The sequence below is a fragment of the Osmerus mordax genome, chromosome 2 (genome assembly GCF_038355195.1).
Source record: "Osmerus mordax isolate fOsmMor3 chromosome 2, fOsmMor3.pri, whole genome shotgun sequence".
NCBI classification, from domain to species: domain Eukaryota; kingdom Metazoa; phylum Chordata; class Actinopteri; order Osmeriformes; family Osmeridae; genus Osmerus; species Osmerus mordax.
In genome coordinates, this window is record NC_090051.1 from 14,212,493 (window position 1) to 14,236,090 (window position 23,598).

The 23,598-nt window shown below is 46.5% G+C and overlaps 2 protein-coding genes across 4 annotated transcripts in view; one reads left to right on the top strand and one right to left on the bottom strand.

Annotated features, from left to right (window-relative positions):
• Positions 1-12,099, bottom strand: part of col4a1 (collagen, type IV, alpha 1) — a 29,842-nt gene extending 17,743 nt beyond the window's left edge. The window contains exon 1 of the mRNA XM_067252311.1: positions 11,869-12,099. Within this exon, the coding sequence (XP_067108412.1) occupies positions 11,869-11,940 (72 nt within the window). The 5' untranslated portion in view covers positions 11,941-12,099. The remainder of the gene's footprint in view (positions 1-11,868) is intronic.
• Positions 12,100-12,226: 127 nt separating this feature from the next.
• col4a2 (collagen, type IV, alpha 2) overlaps positions 12,227-23,598 on the top strand; it is a 49,174-nt gene continuing 37,802 nt past the window's right edge. For 2 of the 3 annotated variants that reach the window (XM_067251197.1, XM_067251215.1), the window contains exons 1-3: positions 12,227-12,411; positions 12,662-12,786; positions 12,889-12,940. In XM_067251197.1, the coding sequence (XP_067107298.1) occupies positions 12,737-12,786; positions 12,889-12,940 (102 nt within the window). In that variant the 5' untranslated portion in view covers positions 12,227-12,411; positions 12,662-12,736. The remainder of the gene's footprint in view (positions 12,412-12,661; positions 12,787-12,888; positions 12,941-23,598) is intronic. The other variant, XM_067251204.1, reaches the window with a different exon arrangement.

Genomic DNA, 23,598 nt, shown 5'->3' on the forward strand with positions numbered 1-23,598 from the left:
CAACATATGTGAGTCATTATAACGTACCTGCTGCCTCACACTCTCTCAGCTGCTGCCGGAGAGAGAGAGAGAGAGAGAGAGAGAGAGGTGGTAAAACAGAGGGAGGTTAATTAGAGAGAGAGTGGCATGCTACTAGATGGTAAACGTAGCCCCGTCAGTAGGTAATCATCAACGCGGCCCTGCCATCGAGGTAAACAGACGATTGGCCTTAAGCACCCGTCAAGTACCGCAAAGCACAGCATTTATCCTGCACCCCTTTTCCCCTCTCTCCTTCTTTCTGTTCCTCCCTCCGCCCTCCTCGCCCCTGTAGACACAACTTGAACTGATCAGACATTCCAGCTGGCCCCGAGCATAACGAGGATGTATGAAGACCATGCTGCCCGACACCCACTTGACACGCTTGACAAGGGCATCACCCAGTGTGTGTGTGTGTGTTTACTGTTTATGGGTTTCATGTTTATGCGTGTGTTTGTGTGTGTGTGTGTGTGTACGCTCATGCGTGTGAGTTATCTCCTCTGCTGTTCACACACTCTGCCACTCATCGATGTCTATCAGGTGGTCTACAACCACAGCGCTCTAATCTCAAGTATGATGAAAAGATAGTGGGAGTTTGTTTTGTCTTCCTGTTCGGCCCGTTACACATCGCTGTTTAACCCAAACACCAGATGCAAAGACGATGCACAGACCAAACGGAGACACACAATAAGATGCGAGTGCTAATGAGTAGAGCGGCCATAGAGGGTTTATGTCTGATGTGGTATCTATGCGAGGAGAAAAGGGGATGTTGAAAGGATGTCGGATTCTCTGTTCCACAGGTCTGCGGGAGCTATTGTGAGTGTCGGTAGTAGATGTGTAAACCATATTTGGATGTGTGCATTTGCCGGTCTGTGTGTCTGTGGGGTTTTTCCGTCTAGTGAGTACGTTTGTCTGTGAATGTGAGCATATTTATCTGTGTGCGCGTGTGTGTGTGTGTGTGTGTGTGTGTGTGTGTGTGTGTGTGTATGTGTGTGTGTGTGTGTGTGCGAGGATCCAGATACAGAGATGAGTCATAGTTTACCCCCCTCCTCGTCACTCCAACAATGGGACTGCACCCCACACTCACAGACAGGCACCAAAGCCACACACAGACCCAGAGAGAGTATAGTCAATCCTCAGTGAGTCACCAATCTAGTAAACATCTCATGTCTAGTAAGGAGGACGGAGATGGGAGAGCAATGCGAACGTGTGAGTAAATATTTAGAGGACGTATGCTCAGCTTGTGTTTGTTCTGAGGCTGTAGCTGGACTGGACCCCTTGACTTCCATCTTAAATGTTTGTTTGGGAACAGTATCAGATAGCATCTTATAATGAAAACAGAGAGGGAGGGATGGAGGGAAAAGTGGGAAGCTGGCGGACAAACAAGGAGAGAGAGAAGAGGAGAAGAGGAGATTGTGCGTTACGCTGCTGCACACTACTTATGTTTGGAAGAGAGAGTAGGGATATCAACGGTCTTGATGTTCAAATAAACCCTACAATCCAGGGAGAGCAAGAAAAGAAGGGACCAGGGAGGATTATGTTTCTGTGCATGCCTAGGCAAGCCAATCACAGCCGCTTAAGTACTGGCCCACCTAGACACCATTACTCATTGGTTAAGTGGCTAGAGGGATCATTAGTGTGACTTTCAAGCCGTCCTCCCGCCTTACTCAGAAGTATACCAGGACCCCACCCACAGAGGTCACCACAAACGAGAGACCCTGAGCTCTGACCCCTGACCTTAGGTGACTTGTGGATACAGTAGGACCGTAGTAGGTTACACCAAAGACACACCTGGTTCGCAGGCACTCTGAGCATGTGTGTCTCTCACTCCTGAGACAGACAGAAAAAGGTAAAAGAAACATGAAATGATCCTTCTGGCATCGTTTTGCTGTCCTGGTTGTACCTTCTGTGCCTACTGTACTACATGGATTTGTGCGTGACTGTGTGTGTGATTGCGTGTCTGTCAAGCAGCCTTTTCTTACATTTCGCAATCATCTGGTTAGGGTTCTGTTCCAGCAACTAACTGCCAGTACCAGAACCACTTCTGTAGAAAACCACCACATTCTCACGTTTCCATAGCATCCCCTTAACATTCCATCCATGACCGCCCACCTCTGAGGTATCCTAATCCCACGAGCCCTGGTGTATCCCAGAATCCGTCAGCATGACCTCATCCCATCCCGGGTCTGGCAAGTGGGAGGACACGTCTGTCATTCCAGCTCTCTCTCTGACCAAACACACTCACACACACACAAACATATACAAGCCTCTTAGCTCCTGGTACCAACAGGCAGGTACCTGGTACCTTACAGTACACATACCTGAGAGAGAGCAGACCTGTATGAGGTCAGCCTGACAACATGTCTGTCCTCTCTCTACCCTTTCAATTCTGAAAGGGGATGAGGGGAGGGCGAGGGATGAGGAGAGGAGGAGTGGACTTCCTTCCCTCCGATAGGGATATCACTGGGTAACCGTGATTAGATAAGCCTCATAACTCTCCACATACAAGCACATACATGTCTTCGTAGCATGTCTTCACTGCAGAGCCAAACGCAGACCGGCCTGGTAGTTGTCAGTTTGTACTGGAACCTGCAAAAGGCTGCCGGCTTTCCACTGCAGCCAGCAGAGACCACACTCATCTGCTCATGGTGTTGCACAACTCCTCGATGTGTTTACTCCTTCCACTGTGTCGAGGACGTGCAGTTTCCAGAAGGATTGGCAATCTTAATGTTCCAAATAACTCCTGATGAGAACCGGTTCTGTCTCCTCCTCACCATTAGAGTTCCGCGGAAGGACGCCCTGAAGACTAGACACGCCAAGCACCCCTGAGCCACCCCGCAGAGCACATGTCCAAACAGCATCTTTTCATCAGATTAGCACCGAATAATTGACATGGTCTATGGCTTAGGGGAGAAAGGTGCCTTAAAGGCTGGCCATGTTCCAGGCTAACAGGCTTAAATGCTAGCTGGTTAACTGGCTTCAACTTTAACTGGCAAGCAGGTCTTCAACACTATAGCACGACAGCCAGCTGGCTCATAAATGTGTACTCATGGTGCTAAACCGCACATCAGGACTTCCATATGGGGACAATCGGGTATTTTTTACTCTTCAAACATCATATCGTAAAGACCTAACCGCTCCAGACTCATTAGGCTAGTGTGTATAACAGGTATTGCCACTGAGGTCTTTAAGAGCCAGAGGACTGTGTGTTTGTACTGTGCGTTTTACAGACCCAGTTGCACAGGCTCTATACCAATCAACCCCATCATAAAACACCCCCAACCACACCCACACACACGCATCCCGTGGTTTTGGGTACTTATTTTCATGTTCTCTGTGTTGTGGTTGCTGTGTGGTCTGTGGAATAAGTGGTATGATCTCACTGACCAGCAGCCACAATACGACCATGTTGACAACAAACTACAGGGGATGGATAGAAGTGTTAAGCTCTCCTCCTCTCCCTCCCCCTGCCTTCTCCTCTCTTTTCCTCGCCTCCCAGTTAGATAAGTAGCTGAGCTGAACTATGTGCTGGCATTCCTAACCTTCTCTGGATCTGGCTGAAAGGAGGAAGAGAGAAAGAGAGAGGGAGAGAAAGAAGTAGGCAGAGGGAAATGTTGCACTGCCACACCATACATGGCACCCTAAGTTCCTAATATTAATCATTCATTCAACAGTGTGTGCGTGCAGCTGAGATATATATCAGCTAATGATAATAAACAAGACAAAAGAAGACCTCTCTCTCTCTCTTTCTAGTAGTTCTTGCTTCATCTTGTTTCCCCTAGATCTAGATCATAGTACAGAAACACACAGGCACCCATCCACACACAATGCCAGGGGTGTATACAGTAGGGCAGGGAATAAACAGGGAATAAACAAGTGCTTCCTTCAGTTAAGTGTCCTGTCCTGCCTGCCTGCCTGCCTGCCTGCCTGTCTGCCTGTCTGTCTGTCTGTCTGTCTGCCTGCCAGGCTGCCTGCCTGCCAGGCTGCCTGACTGTCTGTCTGTCTGTCTGCCTGCCAGGCTGCCTGCCTGCCTGCCTGCCTGTCTGTCTGTCTGTCTGTCTGTCTGTCTGTCTTCCTGCCTGCCTGCCTGCCTGCCTGCCTGCCTGTCTGTCTGTCTGTCTTCCTGCCTGCCTGCCTGCCTGCCTGCCTGCCAGGCTGCCTGACTGTCTGTGTCTGTCTATCTGCCTGCCAGGCTGCCTGACTGTCTGTGTCTGTCTGTCTGTCTGTCTGTCTGTCTTCCTGCCTGCCTGCCTGCCTGCCTGCCTGTCTGCCTGTCTGTCTGTCTGTCTGTCTGTCTGTCTGTCTGTCTGCCTGCCAGGCTGCCTGCCTGCCAGGCTGCCTGACTGTCTGTGTCTGTCTGTCTGTCTGTCTGTCTTCGTGCCTGCCTGCCTGCCTGCCTGCCTGTCTGTCTGTCTGTCTGTCTGTCTGTCTGTCTGCCTGTCTGTCTGTCTTCCTGCCTGCCTGCCTGCCTGCCTGCCTGCCTGCCTGCCAGGCTGCCTGACTGTCTGTGTCTGTCTATCTGCCTGCCAGGCTGCCTGACTGTCTGTGTCTGTCTGTCTGTCTGTCTGTCTGTCTTCCTGCCTGCCTGCCTGCCTGCCTGCCTGCCTGCCTGCCTGCCTGTCTGCCTGTCTGTCTGTCTGTCTGTCTGTCTGTCTGTCTGCCTGCCAGGCTGCCTGCCTGCCTGCCAGGCTGCCTGACTGTCTGTGTCTGTCTGTCTGTCTGTCTTCGTGCCTGCCTGCCTGCCTGCCTGCCTGCCTGCCTGCCTGTCTGTCTGTCTGTCTGTCTGTCTGTCTTCCTGCCTGCCTATCTGTCTGTCTGTCTGGCTGCCTGCCAGGCTGCCTGACTGTCTGTGTCTGTCTATCTGCCTGTCTGCCAGCAGGACATGTGAACATGTAGCTGCAGGCAGTCATCTGCACTGACTGCTGACATAATTTATTGTTCTTTGAAACCGAACCAGATGCAGCTGCATCACACAGACACACAGATGAAAATACACACACACACACACACACGCAAATCATATAAACACTTTTACACACACAAACACTGCAATGTGCCAGCTTCAGTGAAGAAACGAGGACCATACCCCCCTCCACACACACACACACACACACACGAGCACCCTCACAGCAAATTAAATAAGTCAGTCGCCACTCCACTGATGTGCGTGTGGGTGTGTGTGTAACACACAACATCTGTAAGACCTTCATAATGAACATGAGGAACAGCAGGGAGACCAGGGGAGACACTGTGACACGGCCAAAATACCACACACACACACACACACACACACAGTAAGACCAAAGAGTGCCATGGTAGGACTTTACAACATACATATTAGCATGCCTGTTTCCAAGGAGACCAGTTTTTACAGGCATGTCCTTGGTGTTTTCTGTGTTACAGACCAGGAGCAGTCTAGTGCTGCAAGCAGCTCTGTGGCCAGAGAGGAATTCTCACATGCTAAATAACCCTCTGGTCCCTGTAGACAAAATGGGAAAATTGTTTTAGAGAAATTCTCAGGCCTTCTGGCCTGTTTAATGTCATTTAAACATAGCCATGTGTTTGAGTGTGTGTTTGAGCGTGTGTGTGTGTGGGGGGATGTGTGTGCATGTGTGTATGAGTAGGACTTTAGTGTTGAGTGATTCTCATGTGTTAGCCAGATGCCAAAAGAAGTTTAGCTGGTAGAAAACACAGCTCTGTAACACACCTTCACTCAACACGGCAAGGGAGGAGAGAGTAAGCGAGAGGTCACATGACATGTCATAGGCGTGTTGTCTGACATCAGCAGGTCATTTATATGACCAGAGTCTGACCTCTGACCTTTGGGCATGTCCGTAGAGGAGACGGAGAGTCAATGTTTTCTAAAGAATTAGGGTCATCTTGATAAACAGGCAGTTTGTGTGTGTTTATTGTGTTTGTGTGTTTCCCAAGAATGTCCAAAGCACTCCAAGGTGAGAGGTTAACCTGTTAGCAAATTAATAGACAATTTGATCCTTGTTCTTTGGAAGGTGCTATGACACACACAAACAACAACCAAATTACCGATTTGTACCGAGTCTAGCCCTCACATCTGTTGTTTTCTTCAAATGATAACAACAGATGTGATTCGTCACATCAGATTTGTCCTCAACAAAGCCAGAAAACACTGAGGTAGAGGCAGCTAGTACTTTGTCTCTCAGAGCCGTAACGTTGAGAGCAAGAGTGTGTAGAGGAGGTTCTAGAATTTTCTCCAGACCTCTGTCTGCATGCCCACACATCACTGCTTCTCTGGACGGTTATTGTTCCACTCAGTAAAAAAGAGCATTCCTCAACAATCCCACAGGAACACAACACACCGCACACACATACTCACACATCCACACACACAAACAAATCCCTCTTACAAATGTGTCTCCTCCCTCTGTGCTCAGAGACAGTTCTCAGTGAAGAGCAGAGGGAGCACGTATTGGAGACAAGGGTGTAGTGCAACATACAGTAAGTCAGTTATCACTTAGTCAGATGTTACTTCACCTTTTTTATATCTGGGAGAGTACCCCTGCACAGAGATAGTATACGTACAGTACCTTTCTCATCCTCTCTCTCTCGCTCTCTCTCTCTCTCTGAATGCTTTACAGCAGGATATTGGCTTTAAGAAAGAGGAAACCTGTCTTCCTTTAAGTGGGAAGTTCTTTTCCTTCACTTTTAAGCTGAAAAAAGAGAAGAGGCTGGGTCCAGCTCTCGCTGGGAGTTCTGGAATCTGGGTCAGCCCTTGGGGAGACTGACCCCCGCACTCCCCCCAACCCACACCAATCATTGCTACTTTTGCTCTCTCTCCCTTTTACATTTCACCACTCACAGTGTCTTTCAAACAAGTCTGCAACATTCTCTCTGTCTCTCTCTCTCTGTTCTTCTCTGATGATGGGGTGGAGTGGTTGTTTGTGTTTCTGACAGAAAGGAAGTCTCCTACATTATCTCCCCAAACAGGAAGGACTAGGTCGGATGTGATGTCACCACCAACACCCATGTTTATGTTCCCAGTCGCCAATGACCAGGCAGAAAAGCACTCCTCCTGCACCATTTGTTCTCAATATGTACCGTATACCTTTACGCCAATTCAGATGAATAGCCAGCCACCCACCGAAGAGGATTCAGTCTCTCTGTTTGACGTCAGACTAAGCAGCTGGTGCTGCTGATTTGTGGCTTGTGCTAGCTGCTGAAGATAACAGAGATGGAGGACCAGAACTATAGAGCTGATCTGGGATCAGGCCTCCTACCCAGACCTGCCCCTGCCCTGACAAGACCTGACAATGCACAAATCAGCAGGACAAGGCTCGATATGTTTCCCCTGGGAACCACGGGCAGACATACAATGACTGTGTTTGTGACATGAGCATACTAGGCAACTTTGTGTTTGTGTCTATCAGATAAAACCACACAATATTATAGAAATCCCAGATAAAATAACATTGGACTGAGATGAGTGGAATTTGTTCTTGTCCAATCAGACGACCGGGATAAAGTTATGGAGGAGAGCTTGGAGAAAGTCCACGCTGAGATGAATCCTTCATCTGTTCACTTCAACAGGAAGTCTCAACATGTAGCCATGGACACGAGACCGCTTTCATGTCATGAGAATTACAGCTCACATGACGTGGAGAAGGGCCGAGAGGGAGACAGCAGATTCAGGTTGAGTGAGAGTGAGAGAGACCAAGTGAGAGAGAGGGAAAGAGCGAGAGAGGGATCAAGAGATAGAGATAGAGAGAGATAGGATCTGCTCAGTCCATGACTCCTCCAGTTTTGGTGCTTTGACATGGCCGGCACACGGAACAGTAACTGTTAACGGTTAGTCTCTTCCTGTCCCTTCTCCTCCTCTTCCTCACCTCCTTTATCTTGTCATGTTGGTTCAAAGTTTCCCCAGGAGTCTACGCACAAAGGAGACGTTCATCTGTGCTCTTGGGGGTGGAGGGGGGGGGGGGGGGGGCAGCAGAGGAGGTCAAGGGGCCTGTTCTCTAGAGGACAGAGGAAATATGTGTATCTGGGGAGATGTGGAGAAGGAAGTCAGGGGTCCCCCCCAAACTGAACCTGAACTGCAGCCGCAAGGCCCCGCCCCATGAGCTCACCGTCCCTGAGCTCGCACTCTGACCCTGCAGTACACGTGTGTTTGCGTGTGTCCAGTGTATCCAGTGTGTGTGTGTGTGTGATCGCCCGTGTGTGTGTGTGTGATTGTCCGTGTGTGTGTGTGTGTGTTAATTTGTGTGTTTGCATTTACTACATTCTATGAGCCAGCTGAAGCAACAACAACAACTCCAAAAAGGTCAACAAAAACACAGACTCCCATCATGCAGCTAACCCACTCAGCACCGCCCCAGACTCTGTCTGGTGACTCGCATGGGAGTTTGTTCCAGGACAGCAGATGTGGGCTAGATAGCTTGTTGTTGCAGCAAGACAGACAAACAGACAGACAAACTAACAAACAGATAGACAGAAACAGACAGACATACATACAGACTGACATCGGCACTACACTGCAGCAGGACAACCCGTCCTGCACAGACACCAAGACCATTGAGCACAGGCCTGATTGATCTGATTTGATTTGGAAGGTAGATATTTATAGTCCGATCGGTCATGACTCAAAGCTCTGTGGCTATCCTTCTTCCTCAGAGGGAAAACTGTCTGTCTCAGCCTGGCTGGATGAAACACAGACCAGTAGACAGTACAGAGGGAGCTTTTTAACAAAAATAGAAAACGGCTAATGACCTATGTCAGTATTTAATTGTTGCCATGGGGATAGCTTGGATTATTTTAGAGATGGGGACAATGTTAGCCTTCTAGCTGGCCTTCAAACATCTGACTCTGTCTGGAAAGAACACACAAACACTGATACACTTGCATACTGGCACATAAACACATACCCACTTACACAAACTCTAAGCAGTGGGCTAATAGCCTGTCCTGGTCACCAATGTGACATCTTGAAGGCTGTAGAGCCGAGTAGGATTAAGAGGCTTTACAGGCCTGGGTAGGTACTCACAGAGGGATGCATGAACAGAAGAAAAGATTGCTTGAATTCCAGATACAGTCGATGGAATGAAAGATAGAAGGATACAGTGTTAGAGGGAATTAAATAAATAACTGAGTGGGATTCATTGTTTTTTATACAAGCCCAACTAGGGGTGGAGCGTTTGTGGGATGGGGTGGGGGGGGGGGGGGGTGGGGGTGGAGTGTTTCTGTGTGGTGGGAAGGTGACGACTTGTCTACAGTGTATCTCTGTCTGGCTCTGTCATGCATTCCTAATGTGACAACACAGATGATTCTCAGACTCGTTCTACCCCTCTCCTGTACCCTCTCTCCCACCCTTGCTCCCCTCCCTCCCATCCCTCCGTCCCTGCCCTCTGACCCCCCCCTCCCGGCAGGGGGGTGTCTCCAACGGTGTCGGACACACATATCATTAACACCATCAATGTCAATCTACAGGACAGCAGGGGAGAAGGAGAGTTAAGAGATCTTCCATCCACAGTTATTGCCCAGATATTTACAACCTAACATTGACATGATTCCCAGCCGTGGTTGATTAGCAGTGCAGAGTGTTCTCCTGAAGCCAGTTTAGGGCTGGTCTTTCTGAGCCCCCTTCTGGCATGACAGCTGAGCCCGACACCTTGACAGGCCACCAAACAAGCGATGCACCCCGGGAAAGCCCAACCTCCCAGACATTTGACTCTGGTTGTAAATGCCACCATTTGGGAAAGCTGTTCTCCATTCCTGGGTGGGCCCAAACTGATGTCCTTCAGCACTCAAACCCAATCTCATTCAGAGAGGGTGTGGCAGGTATGCCCCCTTTGTGTGAATGTGTATGTGTGCAATTGTTTCTATATGTGTGTGTGTTTCTATGTGTGTGTGGTCTGTCGCTGCTCAGTACGGAGAGGATTACCATGGTCTGAGGCTCACCAGAGAGGAGATCAGTGAAATATGTCATGGCCATTCAAACCTTCCCACACAGCGCAGTTCTACATCGTTCCTCACAGAGTATGGCAACCCAATCTCTGAAAGGAAGTCTTACATGCCTGCAGAACAATTAGGCCAAGTACCCTATCTCCCGGTGGTCTTAATTACCTGACAGGGATGTTATGGGGACTAGCGGATATATAAGTAGCATTAGAACACTTAGGTGTCTGTGAGCATGCTGTCCTAGGCTCTACAGGTTGACCTGCCCCATCACCATACTGTGTGTTAGAGATCTGATCAGGAGATCAGACCTCAGATGTCCTAGAGATATCAAAGAGGAAGAGACGCTATTATGGCATTCCTTAACTTTGAGAGTTCTCCAGGCTGTTTATGCGTGCACTGTGTTTCCCCACACATCTTTGAAGGTTCCCGAACATCCTGTTGCGGAACCAACCACTGCTCCCAAAGGGGGGGATCGGGAAACACGCCGATCTGGACAGCAGATCCCGAGGGGCTCCAATGTTCCTTGCTCTCTTCCACCCACTCTTGTTCTACTACTGTGTCATCCAACCAGAGGCACAAGAAGTCCTGCCAAACGTTCGCTCACCCCCCCTCACCTATCCTCCCACCCCTTTCTCTCTCCCTCGCTCCCTATGAGGGCTTGTCAATCCAGATGTTTTGTCTTGGTTCCAAACAAGCAGAAATGGCTGCCCCTCCAAATGGCTCACTGGTCTTACTCGATATTCTCACAGTCTATTATTTTTCCATTTTCCACCTGTTTTTTCTTCCTCACCTTCCTCCTCCTGTATGCCCTTTCCATCTTCCGTCGATCTATGTCAGAGCTAGTATTCTGTCCCCCAGGAGGGATATGACATCACAGCCAAAGGAAGTGTTTCTAAGAAACTGAAACAGAGGGGGGATAGAGAGAGCGAAAGATTTCCCAATGCTACGAAAACCCATCTATGGTGTGTGAGTCACACACCATTTTTTATTCCAACTGTTAAGAAACATCACCTAAACAGTGATGATTGAAAGCACAAGTGTTTGAGTGGTTTCTCTCCCGCCAGTTATTTTAACTCATTCCACAGTCCTGAGAGTTCCAAAGAGGAGGTAACTGGAGACAACCTTCCACAGCGTTGGTCGTTTTGTTAACGGACACCTCTGGGCAGTCCCAGTATTTCAGACATAAATCATTTCTACGGTAAAAGGACACCCATGAACCACTACCCTGCACCCTGCCACACACACATACACACACACAAAAGGTAAGGAAAGGAGAAGAGAGCACAGCCAGTGATATAAATTCAGGTCAGGACACACTTAAGATAATTATGTTACACAGGTGAACATTGAACCATTGACAGAAAAATAAAATACAAAATACATCTGTGAGAAACTATTTCATACACACGTATTTTATTCACCCTGCCCCACCCTCCTTCACCCTCCCTCCAGAGAAGGATGGTCCTTAGTCTTACAGTACGTCGTCAGACTCAAAGCACAGTGTTCCACACAACACGAGCTCCAATACAACCTCTGGGATATAACAATATAACAACTGTGAACATAGTATGGGACATGATGTCTTATAACATGTCTTTAGTTTAAATGAATCAACGTAATTTTGTTGCCGGGTCAGGTGGTTCCATGGCCTCAGTGCTTCGCAGTTTATGAGCTATTGCCCTCAATCTCAGTCAAATGTCAACTTGGACTGTAATTCACATCACAGACTGCATATCATGACAAAAATCATCAACCCAATCCTATGTACTTAAAACAGCTCTGTTGCAAATATTGATGCGTGAGGGTGCGCTCTCCAGGTGAACACGCTAGAGACAAGACCTGTTTTCCCATTCTAAATTACATGCAACGGACAACACCGCAATTGAAAGCTGTTTAAGGTCAAGCTTGTCTAAAGTTTGTACTTACCTTAGCCTCAGAAAGGTCGAAGTTAGAGTAGAGAGCCGCAAGTAGAAACAAAGTTCCACAGGGCAGCATCATTGCGACGGGGCGCAGTGAAAACTATGGGGGCTTTGCTATGTAGTCTACAACTGTGCAAATGTCCCACAACAACCACCTTTCGATAGCCTCTTCCTATGTTTCTTTTAAGTAAAGTTCAGTTTCATTAGCAGAGCATGTGCATCCCGTTGGGCTGCATCTTTGCCCGCGACGTTGTGAGCTTCTGATCAATGTAACTTGGTCTTGTTTCTTGTCCACCACACCCCCTGGTACGACCACCCTTGTCAATGCAAACGAATACAACCCCTTTATTTCTAAACATCACTTCACTTTTCATCGTCAGGGGTGAAACTGCTCACTGGCTTTTGGTGATTTTATGACAATATTTGAAAAGTTCGATTTTCTTGAAACGACCGGGACACGTGTAAACTCAAGCACAGGGGCGTTTCGGTCCCCGATTAACGCTCCATGATCACGGTCACATATAGCTGGACAGAGCGCTGAAGACGAAGGGTAAGACTTTTCAATTCTTAAGTCAGACATATGTGAAACATTATTAATTGCTATTTCAGTGGAAATTCTATTCATCGGCTTATATGTGGAACGTGGAATGTGTGTTGGAGCATGGCAATGCAAGAGACAGTGATCAGTAATCACCTGGCATTTTCATTTCTTTGCAATCGAATTAATTAAATCCGAGACAGATGCACTTCAATTGAACAACGCTGATTATGTCGTATGATTGTGTTTGTTGGTGTCACAGGTTTAGTGTTCAACAGACATGAACTTCTGTTCTGTTTGTGCTGACAGCTGAGTAGGAAAGAAGTTTGAGGTTCGGATGAGTGAGGCGATGCGGCCACGGCGCGACAAACCCCAGAGGAACCTAAGGTAAGCCAGCCTCAGAGAAAGTCACGTTGAACAACTGCGAGATTGACCGAAAATAAATTCGTGCAACGTCGAAGTGATATTAATCAAATTTTTCTCTTCCAGGTTTCTACTCTTATGCCTCGCGGTGGTCATCCTTGCACCAAGAGTATACGCAGTAAGTTCCCATTCCTCTCCTCTTTGGTATGAAAATGATTTTGCACAACTTTATATATTTATTTGTTTTGACTTGTTTTCAATTTCAACTTTTGACACTGTAGTGAAGGTAAATTAGGACAGATATAACCTGACCAGACAACTGTAATGTGATTTGCATTTGAAAAGATCTGAGTTAAGGGTGGGCTTGAACAGGAAGAATTTCTCAGGGGGAAGTATTAACCCTTGATGGAGTGGTCGGTTGTCATATGCTGACACATGCAAGAATGCCATAGGATTATCTGGATAGCCTCTCATCCAAAATTGTTATAACATGGTAACTAGAAGAACAGTCTTGAGTGGTTATCTGTTTACAACATATTAGAGCAGAAACTTTCTCATTCTCCTTACTCTGAAACTCAGATTTACATATACTATGTTGCACGAATTTTGACCTCTGACATGGGTGGGTCAAAGGGAGGGGTAATGACCCCTGGAATAGGGTGAGGTAACCTGACCCCTGTGTTAAATGTCATAACTCCCTCATTGATTTGTCATGGCTATCAGCAGCTGATAGAACCACCCTCATCCCTGCTCCTAATCTGCTTAATGTGAAAAGTGTGTTTGTCATTACCTGTTAACTAGTAGTTCCTGGAGTGTAGTGTGTGTCAGCAGCATAGCCAGAATGTTATTTTTGGGGGGTCCCATCTTGGACCACAAAATAAAAACAAATCAACAATTCCTTAATTTTTTATTGTAAGCAGTTAGAAATCAGTGTGTGGTGTGTTTGTGTGTGTGTGTGTGTGTTAAAGGGTGAAAGAAAGCTAGAGAACGAGAGAGAGAGAGAGAGATAATATAATAAAGAGAGTGAAGGCATATACTGTATCTCTCCTTTTTGGGTCTTGTTGTTCCAGATCACATCAGCTGGTTTGTACTGTAGATTCACTGCTATCTCCTACTGGGTCAGACCAGTCTGTGTCAGCTGTCAGTAGGTGAAGCAGCCCAGCTAGGCCGGAGTGGAACAGTGTTTTCCAATCTGCAGCAGTGATGTCAGTCTGCTTTAGGTTCTCATGAGCACAAGGAAATGTGGTACACACTGTTGGCTGACGCATACTGTATCATTTACTCCTTTACACAGCCTCCTCCGGCTCTCTCTCTTTCTTTCTTTCTCTTTCTTTCTGTTTTGTCTTTGTTTTGGCCTTCAACCCAGAGTTGTAAGTTGTCATAAAACCTTTAAAGTGTTTTGTTAGGAAATAGGAAGAGCCTGTTCAGTTAGTCAGAATGCTTATACCATGAGACAGAGTTAATAGTCAGTGAATAACAGCATGTATTGTTTTGATACTGTCTTAAGCCTTGTCTCTCTGGACACGCTCGTCTTACATGGAACCTTTTACCGTTCAACTTCCCCCCTAGTTCCCACACGCTTGTTCTGGTCTCTGCATTACCTTACTTACTTTTTTGTGTGTGTGAATATGTTTGTGTGTGTGTGTATTCCTGTTCTGGCCCACTTCAGGAATGTGTGTACTCACTGTCAGGAGGTCCTGAGGCTCTATAATAAGATATTTAATATCATACTCGGGCTTCGGGGACTTAAAGTGATTTTCCGGCGCAGAAGAAGAGGCCTCGTTGTATGAAGCTCTTATCAGATTTAGCTGTGGCCTGATGAAAAGCGTGTGACATGGCTCGCGGCCTCTCTGTGCATTGTGCTGCACCACAGCGGAGATACTGAAACACAGGCTCATCATATAGACAAGCAACATACTGGCCTACCTGCTGCTGTGTCTATAAGGAGCGACATAATAATCACTCTTACACTTGTGTAACTAGACCTAAGGGTTCCCATCGTCTTTTCGATGAACATTAAACTTCACAGATATATGGAAGGATCTGATTAAATGGATGGATCTTGCGTTAAATATTTAATCTGCATCATAAATGGTGCTGCCAGGCAATGTGAAGTGGCCTGTTTTCAGGCGGTCGGTTTGTTAATTCATCAGTCAGGGTCCTTCCATTGAATTCACCACCTCCTCACCCATTCAGCAACCACTAACCTCCACAGCTGCTCACAAGCAACATTCAGACCCAGACCTCACACTGTTTAATCCACCAGCCACATTTAATTTCAAACAATTTACCACGGAGGCTGGACTATTCCTCTATCAACTCCTCATCAGATCACTGGAACCCGCTTTTTCGGCCTATAAAACTCTTTCCCACACGTTCATCTTTCCACACACCATGGCTCAACTCTGGAAATCCCCTGCATCCCACTGAGTCCTTGTTAAGATGTTTGGCAGTTAGATTTTATTCTTTATTTTCTTTATTTTTTGTTCCTCAGTGGCCAAACATAGACCAGGCTACATGTAGGACAAGGAATGCTGTTCTCTGTCTCTAATTAAGTTATCCAGGGGTCTTAAAGACAGACAAAGTAACCCGGGTAGTCCTTCTCAGTCAGGCGCAGTGACCTCTGACCCCTCCCAAACCACAGGACACGGCCTCAGGGACATAGACCACAATGCAATGGGGGGATCATATTTTGTTATAATTTCCTGTTCATGGTCTCCATGGAGATGCCATGCAAATTAGGGGGAAAACGTAACCTCCTGGGGTTATTATTTGAACAGACACATACAGTACATGCATGCAGACACATACTCTACACACACACGCGCACACACACACATACTCACAGGGGTTATCAGTCTGAGCGGCAGGGAAGAAGAAGGAAGGAAAGGTTGTGAAGCTTTAATATTAACAGGATGTTTGATGCAGCAGCCAAGTCCAATCAGATTCCCCGGGTCTAGAATATATTTCAAGATGTGTATTTGAGCTGGGTGGGCCGAGGAGATAGTGCTGCTTGCGGATGTTTTATGTTTGTGGGCCAGTTTGTGATCTAGTGGGGTCTGAGGTAAGGGAAGTCTGTCTGATATCTGTGGATGCAGATTTAACCCGAGGCCTGGTCAGACACAACTGCCCTAGTACTGAATCCCTTTGTAGTTTGGACATGGCCACAAATGCTGCCTGTCAGTAGCAGAATAATACTTTTTGCTTTATAGCAGAAATATGAAAATGTGCGTGCGTGCGTGCATGAGCACTGGGTCACCTACATGGAATTTGGCAGCACGTGAGTGACCTCATCAAGGCCCTTTCTGTGAACGAGGAGAGTTGGTGTCCGGGGCGAGGTGACGATGTCTGCTGGTGATAAGTGGAACACATTCCTTGCCAAGATAATCTACTCAGTTATAAAGAGTGTTTGTGCGTGACAATCAGGGGAAGGGTTCATTGTGCTGGCCCTTAGGAAACATGGCAGGATGTGTGTGTTTGTGTGTGTGTATGTGTGCAACCATAAATGAGGTCCCCCTCATTGACTCTCCCAAACCCTCTGACCTCTGTGGGCACCGTGTTCATGGATCTTAGAACCCCCTCTGACATACACGCACACTCACACATTCACTAGGTCTCAAAGGGCTCCAAGATTCCAATAGAGGCATGTAGCCAAGGCGGATGCTATGTTTCAGCTCTCAGATGGAGTGTGTGTGTCTGATAGGGTGTGTTTGGTTAACATTGTTTCCCGTAGCATAATACTCTACAAAGTGGACGTTTGCGTCTGAATATCTGCGTGTGTGTGACATCATGTACGAAGGGAAGTTAAACAGACACTAAGGAAGGGACTGTTATCTACATGTCCTCAGTGTAGGTTTACCTGAGTATCAGTCTGATGAGAGGAACAGAAAGAGGAGTGAGCGAGTTATCCACAGGCTTTTCCTTGCTGGTAAATGGAACCTCAAGGACATGCAGTCACATGGTGTGAAGGACTGGAATACATTCTGGTTATTAGTACAAATGTATACAGACAGGCTCGCACACACACACTGTACATGAGCCAATAGGAAGGTTAGACCAAGGAGAGTTTGAGGAATTTGTTAGCATTTTCTAGAAGTCCATTAAACCTTACAAGAAACAGGAAAGTTTTGCGGTCACTTCCATGACAGGACCTCCCTCCTTCCCTTCACTTATTATTACTGTTTTATGGGGGAAGGAAGGAGTAAGGTAGCCTGGCTCTGCCCTCCTACGTACTTCTGCTCAATTTTATTTTTGCTTCTGTACATAGGTCTGGCCATGAGGAACGTAAGTCAGATTTTTCAGGTTGATTTTCTACCGGCGAATCAGCGAACAGAGGGAGTGGTTGAGAATGATGACGTTGATGTCGTGCGCTAGTTTGTGTTGTAGTTCCGTAATGGCGGCGGAGAAAGATGCGAGCAAAGCCATTCGGTCCGTTGTGGCAACGCTGCCGAATATCCAACAGCTAAAGCTGGAGCAAGAACAAGTTTTGCTGAGTTTTGTTGGTGGCAATGATGTTGTGGCCCTCCTCCCCACGGGGTTCGGGAACAGTTTGATTTTCCAGCTACGGCAGCTAGCTCTGTTACAGTAGTGGTGAAGGAATTGGCTAAGGCGAACGCTAGCGATTGGTTATGGCAGATGAGAGTGGCTCTGGGCAGATCCAATAGTTTTAAACTTCAACAGAGTACCCGCCTACAAGGAAGTCAACGCTTGTCAATGGAGTGAGGCCAGACTCTCTGTACAAATGCAATGTACGAGAGTCTGGTTGGGACCAGGCTAGGAGTAAGGCAGATAGAGGGAGAATGAAGAAGTGTGAGAGAGAGAGAGAGAGAGAGAGAGAGAGAGAGAGAGAGAGAGAGAGAGAGAGAGAGAGAGAAGAGAGCGTTTAAAATGGAGGGCTAACTTCTAATGGGAGTACTTAGTAACTGGGCGATACAGTTTGTTGATTAGCTGACCTTATTTTTCTCCCCTTTTAAAGTGATGCTTGTGTGTGTGTGTGTGTGTGTGTGTGTGTGAGTGTGTGTGTGTGTGTGTGTGTGTGTGTGTATGCGTTCTCATGTGTTTGTTGGCCGTTGCAGTGAGTTTATCTTACTCTCTGCTGTGGTCGGCAGTGGTCCACAACAAGAAGCAGAGTTAGGTTCATTCACGAATGGGATTTTCTTAGCCGGTGTCCGGTGCCCTTGCCGTGTCACTGCCCTGCTGAGTGGGACGCAGCAAGGGCACCAAGACGCTGTCTATGACACGCCGCTGCGCCAGTCTGTGCGGCTGTCCATGGTGCTGACTTGGCTGAGGCAGCGCCTTCGTTCCCAGGTAGCCCCGGTGTTTGTCTGGGTCTTGTTTATGTCATACTGCATGCATCTGGGGGGTGAAGAAACGGAGCTCTCCTAAACAGGAAGAGGAGCAGAGAGGATGCCAAATGTGTGAGGGATTTATTTGGGCCCACACCACCTTTACCCTTGTGCCTGTAGCCATGTCCACTGGAGACCCACTTGGTTCGGTTGAGTGTTTTAGACCTGTTTGTTTTGTTGTGTGCATTGTGTGTAAACATACTCGGTCTCTAGTTTACAAACCTACAGTGATTTCATGAGACGGACTACTAGCGCTGCAGAATTGGGTCTCAAATGCAGTGGAAAGCTTGAATAAACCAGTGCTTTCAATAAACCTTCTAGAATCCCGCTCCCATTCACTCATGGCCAGCAGATAGATACAGCTGGGGTTAACTCCCTCTTCCTTCCGGAATGTCAGTCCGACTCTGGAAAGAAACACGGTAACCTCTTAACTTTTGCTGGGACACAACTATCGTTCGTAGTGCTCGATCAAGAGAAGTGGCTCGGAGCAGGAATGTGTTCAGGTCAGCGATCATGTTAGCGCTAACGGTACACGTGGGTGATGCAATAGCGTGAAGCTGTGGAGTACGGAGGAAGAAGCGCTTGGTCCACCGTGTGAACGGTGCCTGTGACAAGAGGCGTCTGAGCGGACATGAAGCAGAAGAGCGCCCACATCTGGGAGGGCTCAACATACACACACACTGTAAACATACCGCACTGTATACAGGCTGGGATAGACACCTGTGTTTGTGTCTACATCTGGAAGGATGAGGAAGATTAGTCGAGGGGTATGTTGCGGGAGAGGATGAAGTATGCTCTCTCTCTCTGTCAGAGTTAAAAGGGATGGTGAAAATGTCAAGAATGTTCGCTTCCATGGATAACTGCTCTGCTTAATGCCCCGTTTTCAACCTCAGTCTTGTGTAACAAACCCGACCACACACACACGCACACACATGTGCACGCACAGACCCACACTGCAAAGGTTGCACACACACACACACACGCACACACACGAGACATGATATTATCAGCCCCTATGGAGTTCAGATGCAGGTTCCTTTACCACAACATTCATTCAAGAAGAAAAAAAGTGTTCAAAGCCCCATACCTTTCTTTCTTTTCTATCATCTGTCTATTGAATCTTCTCTACATGCGTGCTGACTTTTTTTTGGTCTGGTTTTCTCTTCAAGTTTGTTTCGCATCATGTCACTCGTGGAGCATTAGTAGACTACTGTGTGACTTACTATGAAGTTAGCAGTTATCTGGCATGTTAAGGAAGAGGAATAGAGCTAGCGTAGAAATGATCCGTCATTGTTGCTGTAGGCTCATGTTCGCCTCATGGTGAGATATTTGAAGTCGTTTCTAGTTTTACGCTTCCACGGTCTCATCCCATCTTTTGGTAACATGGAACATGGAATCATGGAAGCACCTAGAAACTGAATGTAAAATGATTGAGCAGTTACACATTGTCTATTGAAGGCAAGGGGTGTAGAATGAGAGGTTTTTTAAATGTATGTTTATTCATGCACGAATGGAATTTAGTTTGTTTGAATTTCCTTGGAAATTCTCTCTCTCTGTCTCTCTCTCTCTGTCTCTCTCTCCCTCTCTTTCTCTCTCTGTCTCTCTCTGTCTCTCTTTCTCTCTCTCTCTCTCTGTCTCTCTCTCTCTGTCTCCCTCTCTCTCTCTCTCTCTCTCTCTCTCTCCCTCTCTGTCTCTCTCTCTCTCTCTCTCTCTCTCTCTCTCTCTCTCTCTCTCTCTCTCTCTCTCTCTCTCTCTCTCTCTCTCTCTCTCTCCCTCTCTCTCTCTCTCCCTCTCTTTCTCTCTCTGTCTCTCTCCCTCTCTCTCTCTCTCTCTTTCTCTTTCTCTCTCCCAATGGAGGCAGGCGGGGACTCGTCAGGCTAAACAGAGTGAATGCCAAGACCTTTCCTCATTTAGAATTCCCTCCTCCTTTCATTTCTTCCTCTCTCTCTATCTCACTATTCCTTCTCTCTTCCTTTTATAGACACATCTCTCCCTCTTGTCTTCCCCTCTTTTTTCTGACCTCACCTTCCATCTATTTATCTTTGGAGAGGGCATAAGCTTGGCGCAGCGTATGTTTGTCCCTGTCTCAATCTCTCTCTTTCTCTCTGACTCTCTCTACCTTTTTCTTTCTTCTTTTGTCTGTGTCTCTCTGTCTCTCTCCTCCGGCACGTGAGTCCCAGGTCGTCTGTCTCTCCTCAGTGATGCTGGTGAATGAGCTCAGACGGAAGGATTGTTTCAGCTGTGTTTAGATCTGGAAGTCGCACACACACATATACACATACTTAGTCGGTGCCTGCTGTTCGTGTCAACGGCATTACTTTCTACGTAGACGTGTCCCACAATAATAATGTTAATTGTGTGTCATTTGTTTGAATTAGTCATTGTGTGTTAGGAGACATTTAAAGATGACGTCATTTAAGAGACTACAATCTTGTCTGAAGCCGCTTCCTTATTACAGTTTTTCACAATTGCTAAAACACATTCTTGAAACAGTCACCCATTTTCTCAAAACTGTGAACACAAAACCTCATCTTCAAGCACTATTTACAAAACCTCTGAATCCTCTTGCAAAATGAAACTTTCGCCTCAAAACAGTTTTACCTGTTCTCAAAATCAAGCTTTCGCCTCAAAACAGATTTACCTGTGCTCAAAATCAAACACTGCTCTCAAATCATAAACAAAGTGATCAAAATTATATACACTATCAAGCAGTCAGTAAACAATACACAACAAAATTGAAAACACATTGTTCAAAACATATATAGTTCTCAAGGAGAAGATCATTTTTACGTAACCTCAAAACAAATTTCATATTTATTCGTCATTGTCTTTTGATGAACGACAACATGTTCTATCATAGTAGCTCAAAATGTATCAGAAATTACTACTCTGCTTTGCTCTCTTTTTTTTGTTCTTTCTCCTCCTTGTACCCCTATACAGTACTGTACCCTGCATCTCACTACTCACAACTCACTCTTGTTCTTTGTTGATATGAACCTGCAACCAGTCAAAATCTATTGAGCAGTCAGTACTGTTACTGTAACAAATGGAAAGCACAATGTTCAGGGCCATACAATTTGTACTGCAGTATACAATACTACAGTAAAAGGGACAAAAATCTTAGGAGTAAACATGTGATCAATGTGCTTCTTCTTGTCTTTGGGTTGGGTCAGGCCAGAGCACTTCGTCGACATCACAAGCAATATTTTCCCACCTTCAACAACCTGTTTTCTCTCTGAACTGGCTTTTATGGTTGTGTCACATCATTTGAAACAAGTGAAATCAATTTTGAGTGGTTGTGTTTTGTCAATGACATGTTTTCTATATTTGTATTTGATTGTTGCCATTTGTGTTTACCAGTATGGATGACATGTGCATTAGAGTGCAGAATGTGTTTTGAGAATGAGAATGTGTTTAGAGTTTTGCTGAAAAGTCTATGTGAGATCTGCAAATTGTGTTTTACCATGTGAAATGGTTTAAGGTATTGACAACAGACTGCACAATTAGCTACATGAGTTCAGGCAACTGAGAACTTTGTTCAGCCGATGGGTTTTAGTGTTTTAGCAATTCAGAAAAACTGTAATGTTGATTCATTTGAACCTATCCCCTTTTGACCAATCAGAGGCCCCGATTACTTAGGTGGGGTATCCATGTTGGGCGGGTCTAGTAGAACAGACATATACAATCTCACCCACACACAGTTCCCAGAACTCTCAGGTTTAGTATTGCGTTGGAAGGAATCTGCGCCATCTGGAGCTCATTGGATATCTGATTAGAGGTGGAGCGGGGACAGGTTAGCTCTATAAGGTTTACCATTGGCTCTAATCCCACCTCTATTTACCTCTGTCAGAGACAGGAAGTTCTGATTAGGATGTGGCCCCCTGGGAGTTAGAGTTCAGTGTGTGTGTGACCTGAGGCAGGATCAGCTGGGCCGGGCCGAGGCAGAAACCAGAACCCTGTTTACCCTGGAGCTCAGCCAGAGGAGAGACTTTCTTTCTCTTTCCGTTTTTTTTTCTTCTGGTTTCCAGTGTTGTCCCAGAGGGATATGGGAAATAACCACTTCCTGTGTTCAGTCACACAGCTGTTCTCATGATCTAGCTCACTGCCCTGTTTTCACTCTCTCCTCCATTCTTAATTTCCTCTACGCTCTATATTCTCTATCTGCCTTCATTTGTCATTCTTATGTGTGGTGATGTTTATGTTTTGATCCAGGTCTGTGTGTGTGTTGGTGTGCCTGAGGTGTTGAGAGGGTGTGGCTGTCCAACACTGCTGGGTCACCACAGGAAGTGGCTGGTGATGGAGAAATCTCTCAGAAAAACATTGATGGTGCGGACAGGTTGGATGCAAGTCAACTGGGAGATCCAAAATGGCCACAACCCTAGTCTCCATCAGTGGAGAAGCTTTGAGGAAGTATTCTCATATCTTTGGTGAAGGACTTTTGAAGAGGAGCTACGTTCCTATTTCTAGATATGCTCCCAAAACAACACCCATGCCAAGACAAACAGACTGCCCTCAGATACGGAGGGTTTGACTAGTCTTGTGGTTGGCAGTTATGTTGGAACAACATCATTTGGTTTTCATCTGAACCTAGCTGTGTGTGTGTGGCTTTGTGTTTGTGTGTGGGGGGGTGCATGTGTGTATGTGTGTGTGTGTGTATATGAGTATGTGTGTGTGTGTGGGCTAGGGTTAAACCAGAAGTCCCCTCAAGAATATTAAAAGAAGAAACATGTTTGTGTTCTTGGTCCTCCCAAGTTAGTGTTATTTCTGGGGGGTTTTGAGGCGTCTGGGTTAGAAATAGAGTAAGAATGACATCAAGGTTTTGGGATTAAGTTTTAAAATAGTTCTAGGATTAGGAGCCAGGATTAGGTTTAGGGTTCAGGTTTAGTTTTTGTGATAAATTGAGGGTTAAGAGTTAGGGGGAAATATGATTTTGAGCCATATGTGCTGTTAAGACAATCTGCTCTGTTCTATTGTACTTTACAACAAGAGCACCCTAACCCTTCCTCCAATTGTTCTGCTCTGAGAGATGACGTTAGCTATGTGTGTATGTAGCCAATGTGAATTGGTGAAACTCACTCCTCAGGTATAAATACAGTTCACCCGAGCCAGCAAACGCTATCTTTTTGTTGGCATAGCTGGTAAGTAGTCGCACTTGTGATTCCGAGATCCCGAGTTCAAGTACCAGTGAGGGGTAAGATTGGGAGGACTGATGAGCTGTGTGAAGACCTCTGATACGTGTGTGTGTGTGTGTGTGTGTGTGTGTGTGTGTGTGTGTGTTTGTGTGCACGGACTCTGCAGATTAAGAAAGGACAGCATGATAATCCAAAAAGATAAAAACTCAACCTCAAAACAGTCCTTACACTACTGACAGACTGTCTATCAAATCCATACTGGAGACAAACTCGACCTCACACTGACATGCTCAGCCCCATATGCAGAGGGAAACGATGAGTTATAGTCGTTCTCGTCTAAAACCAACACAGAACCAGAA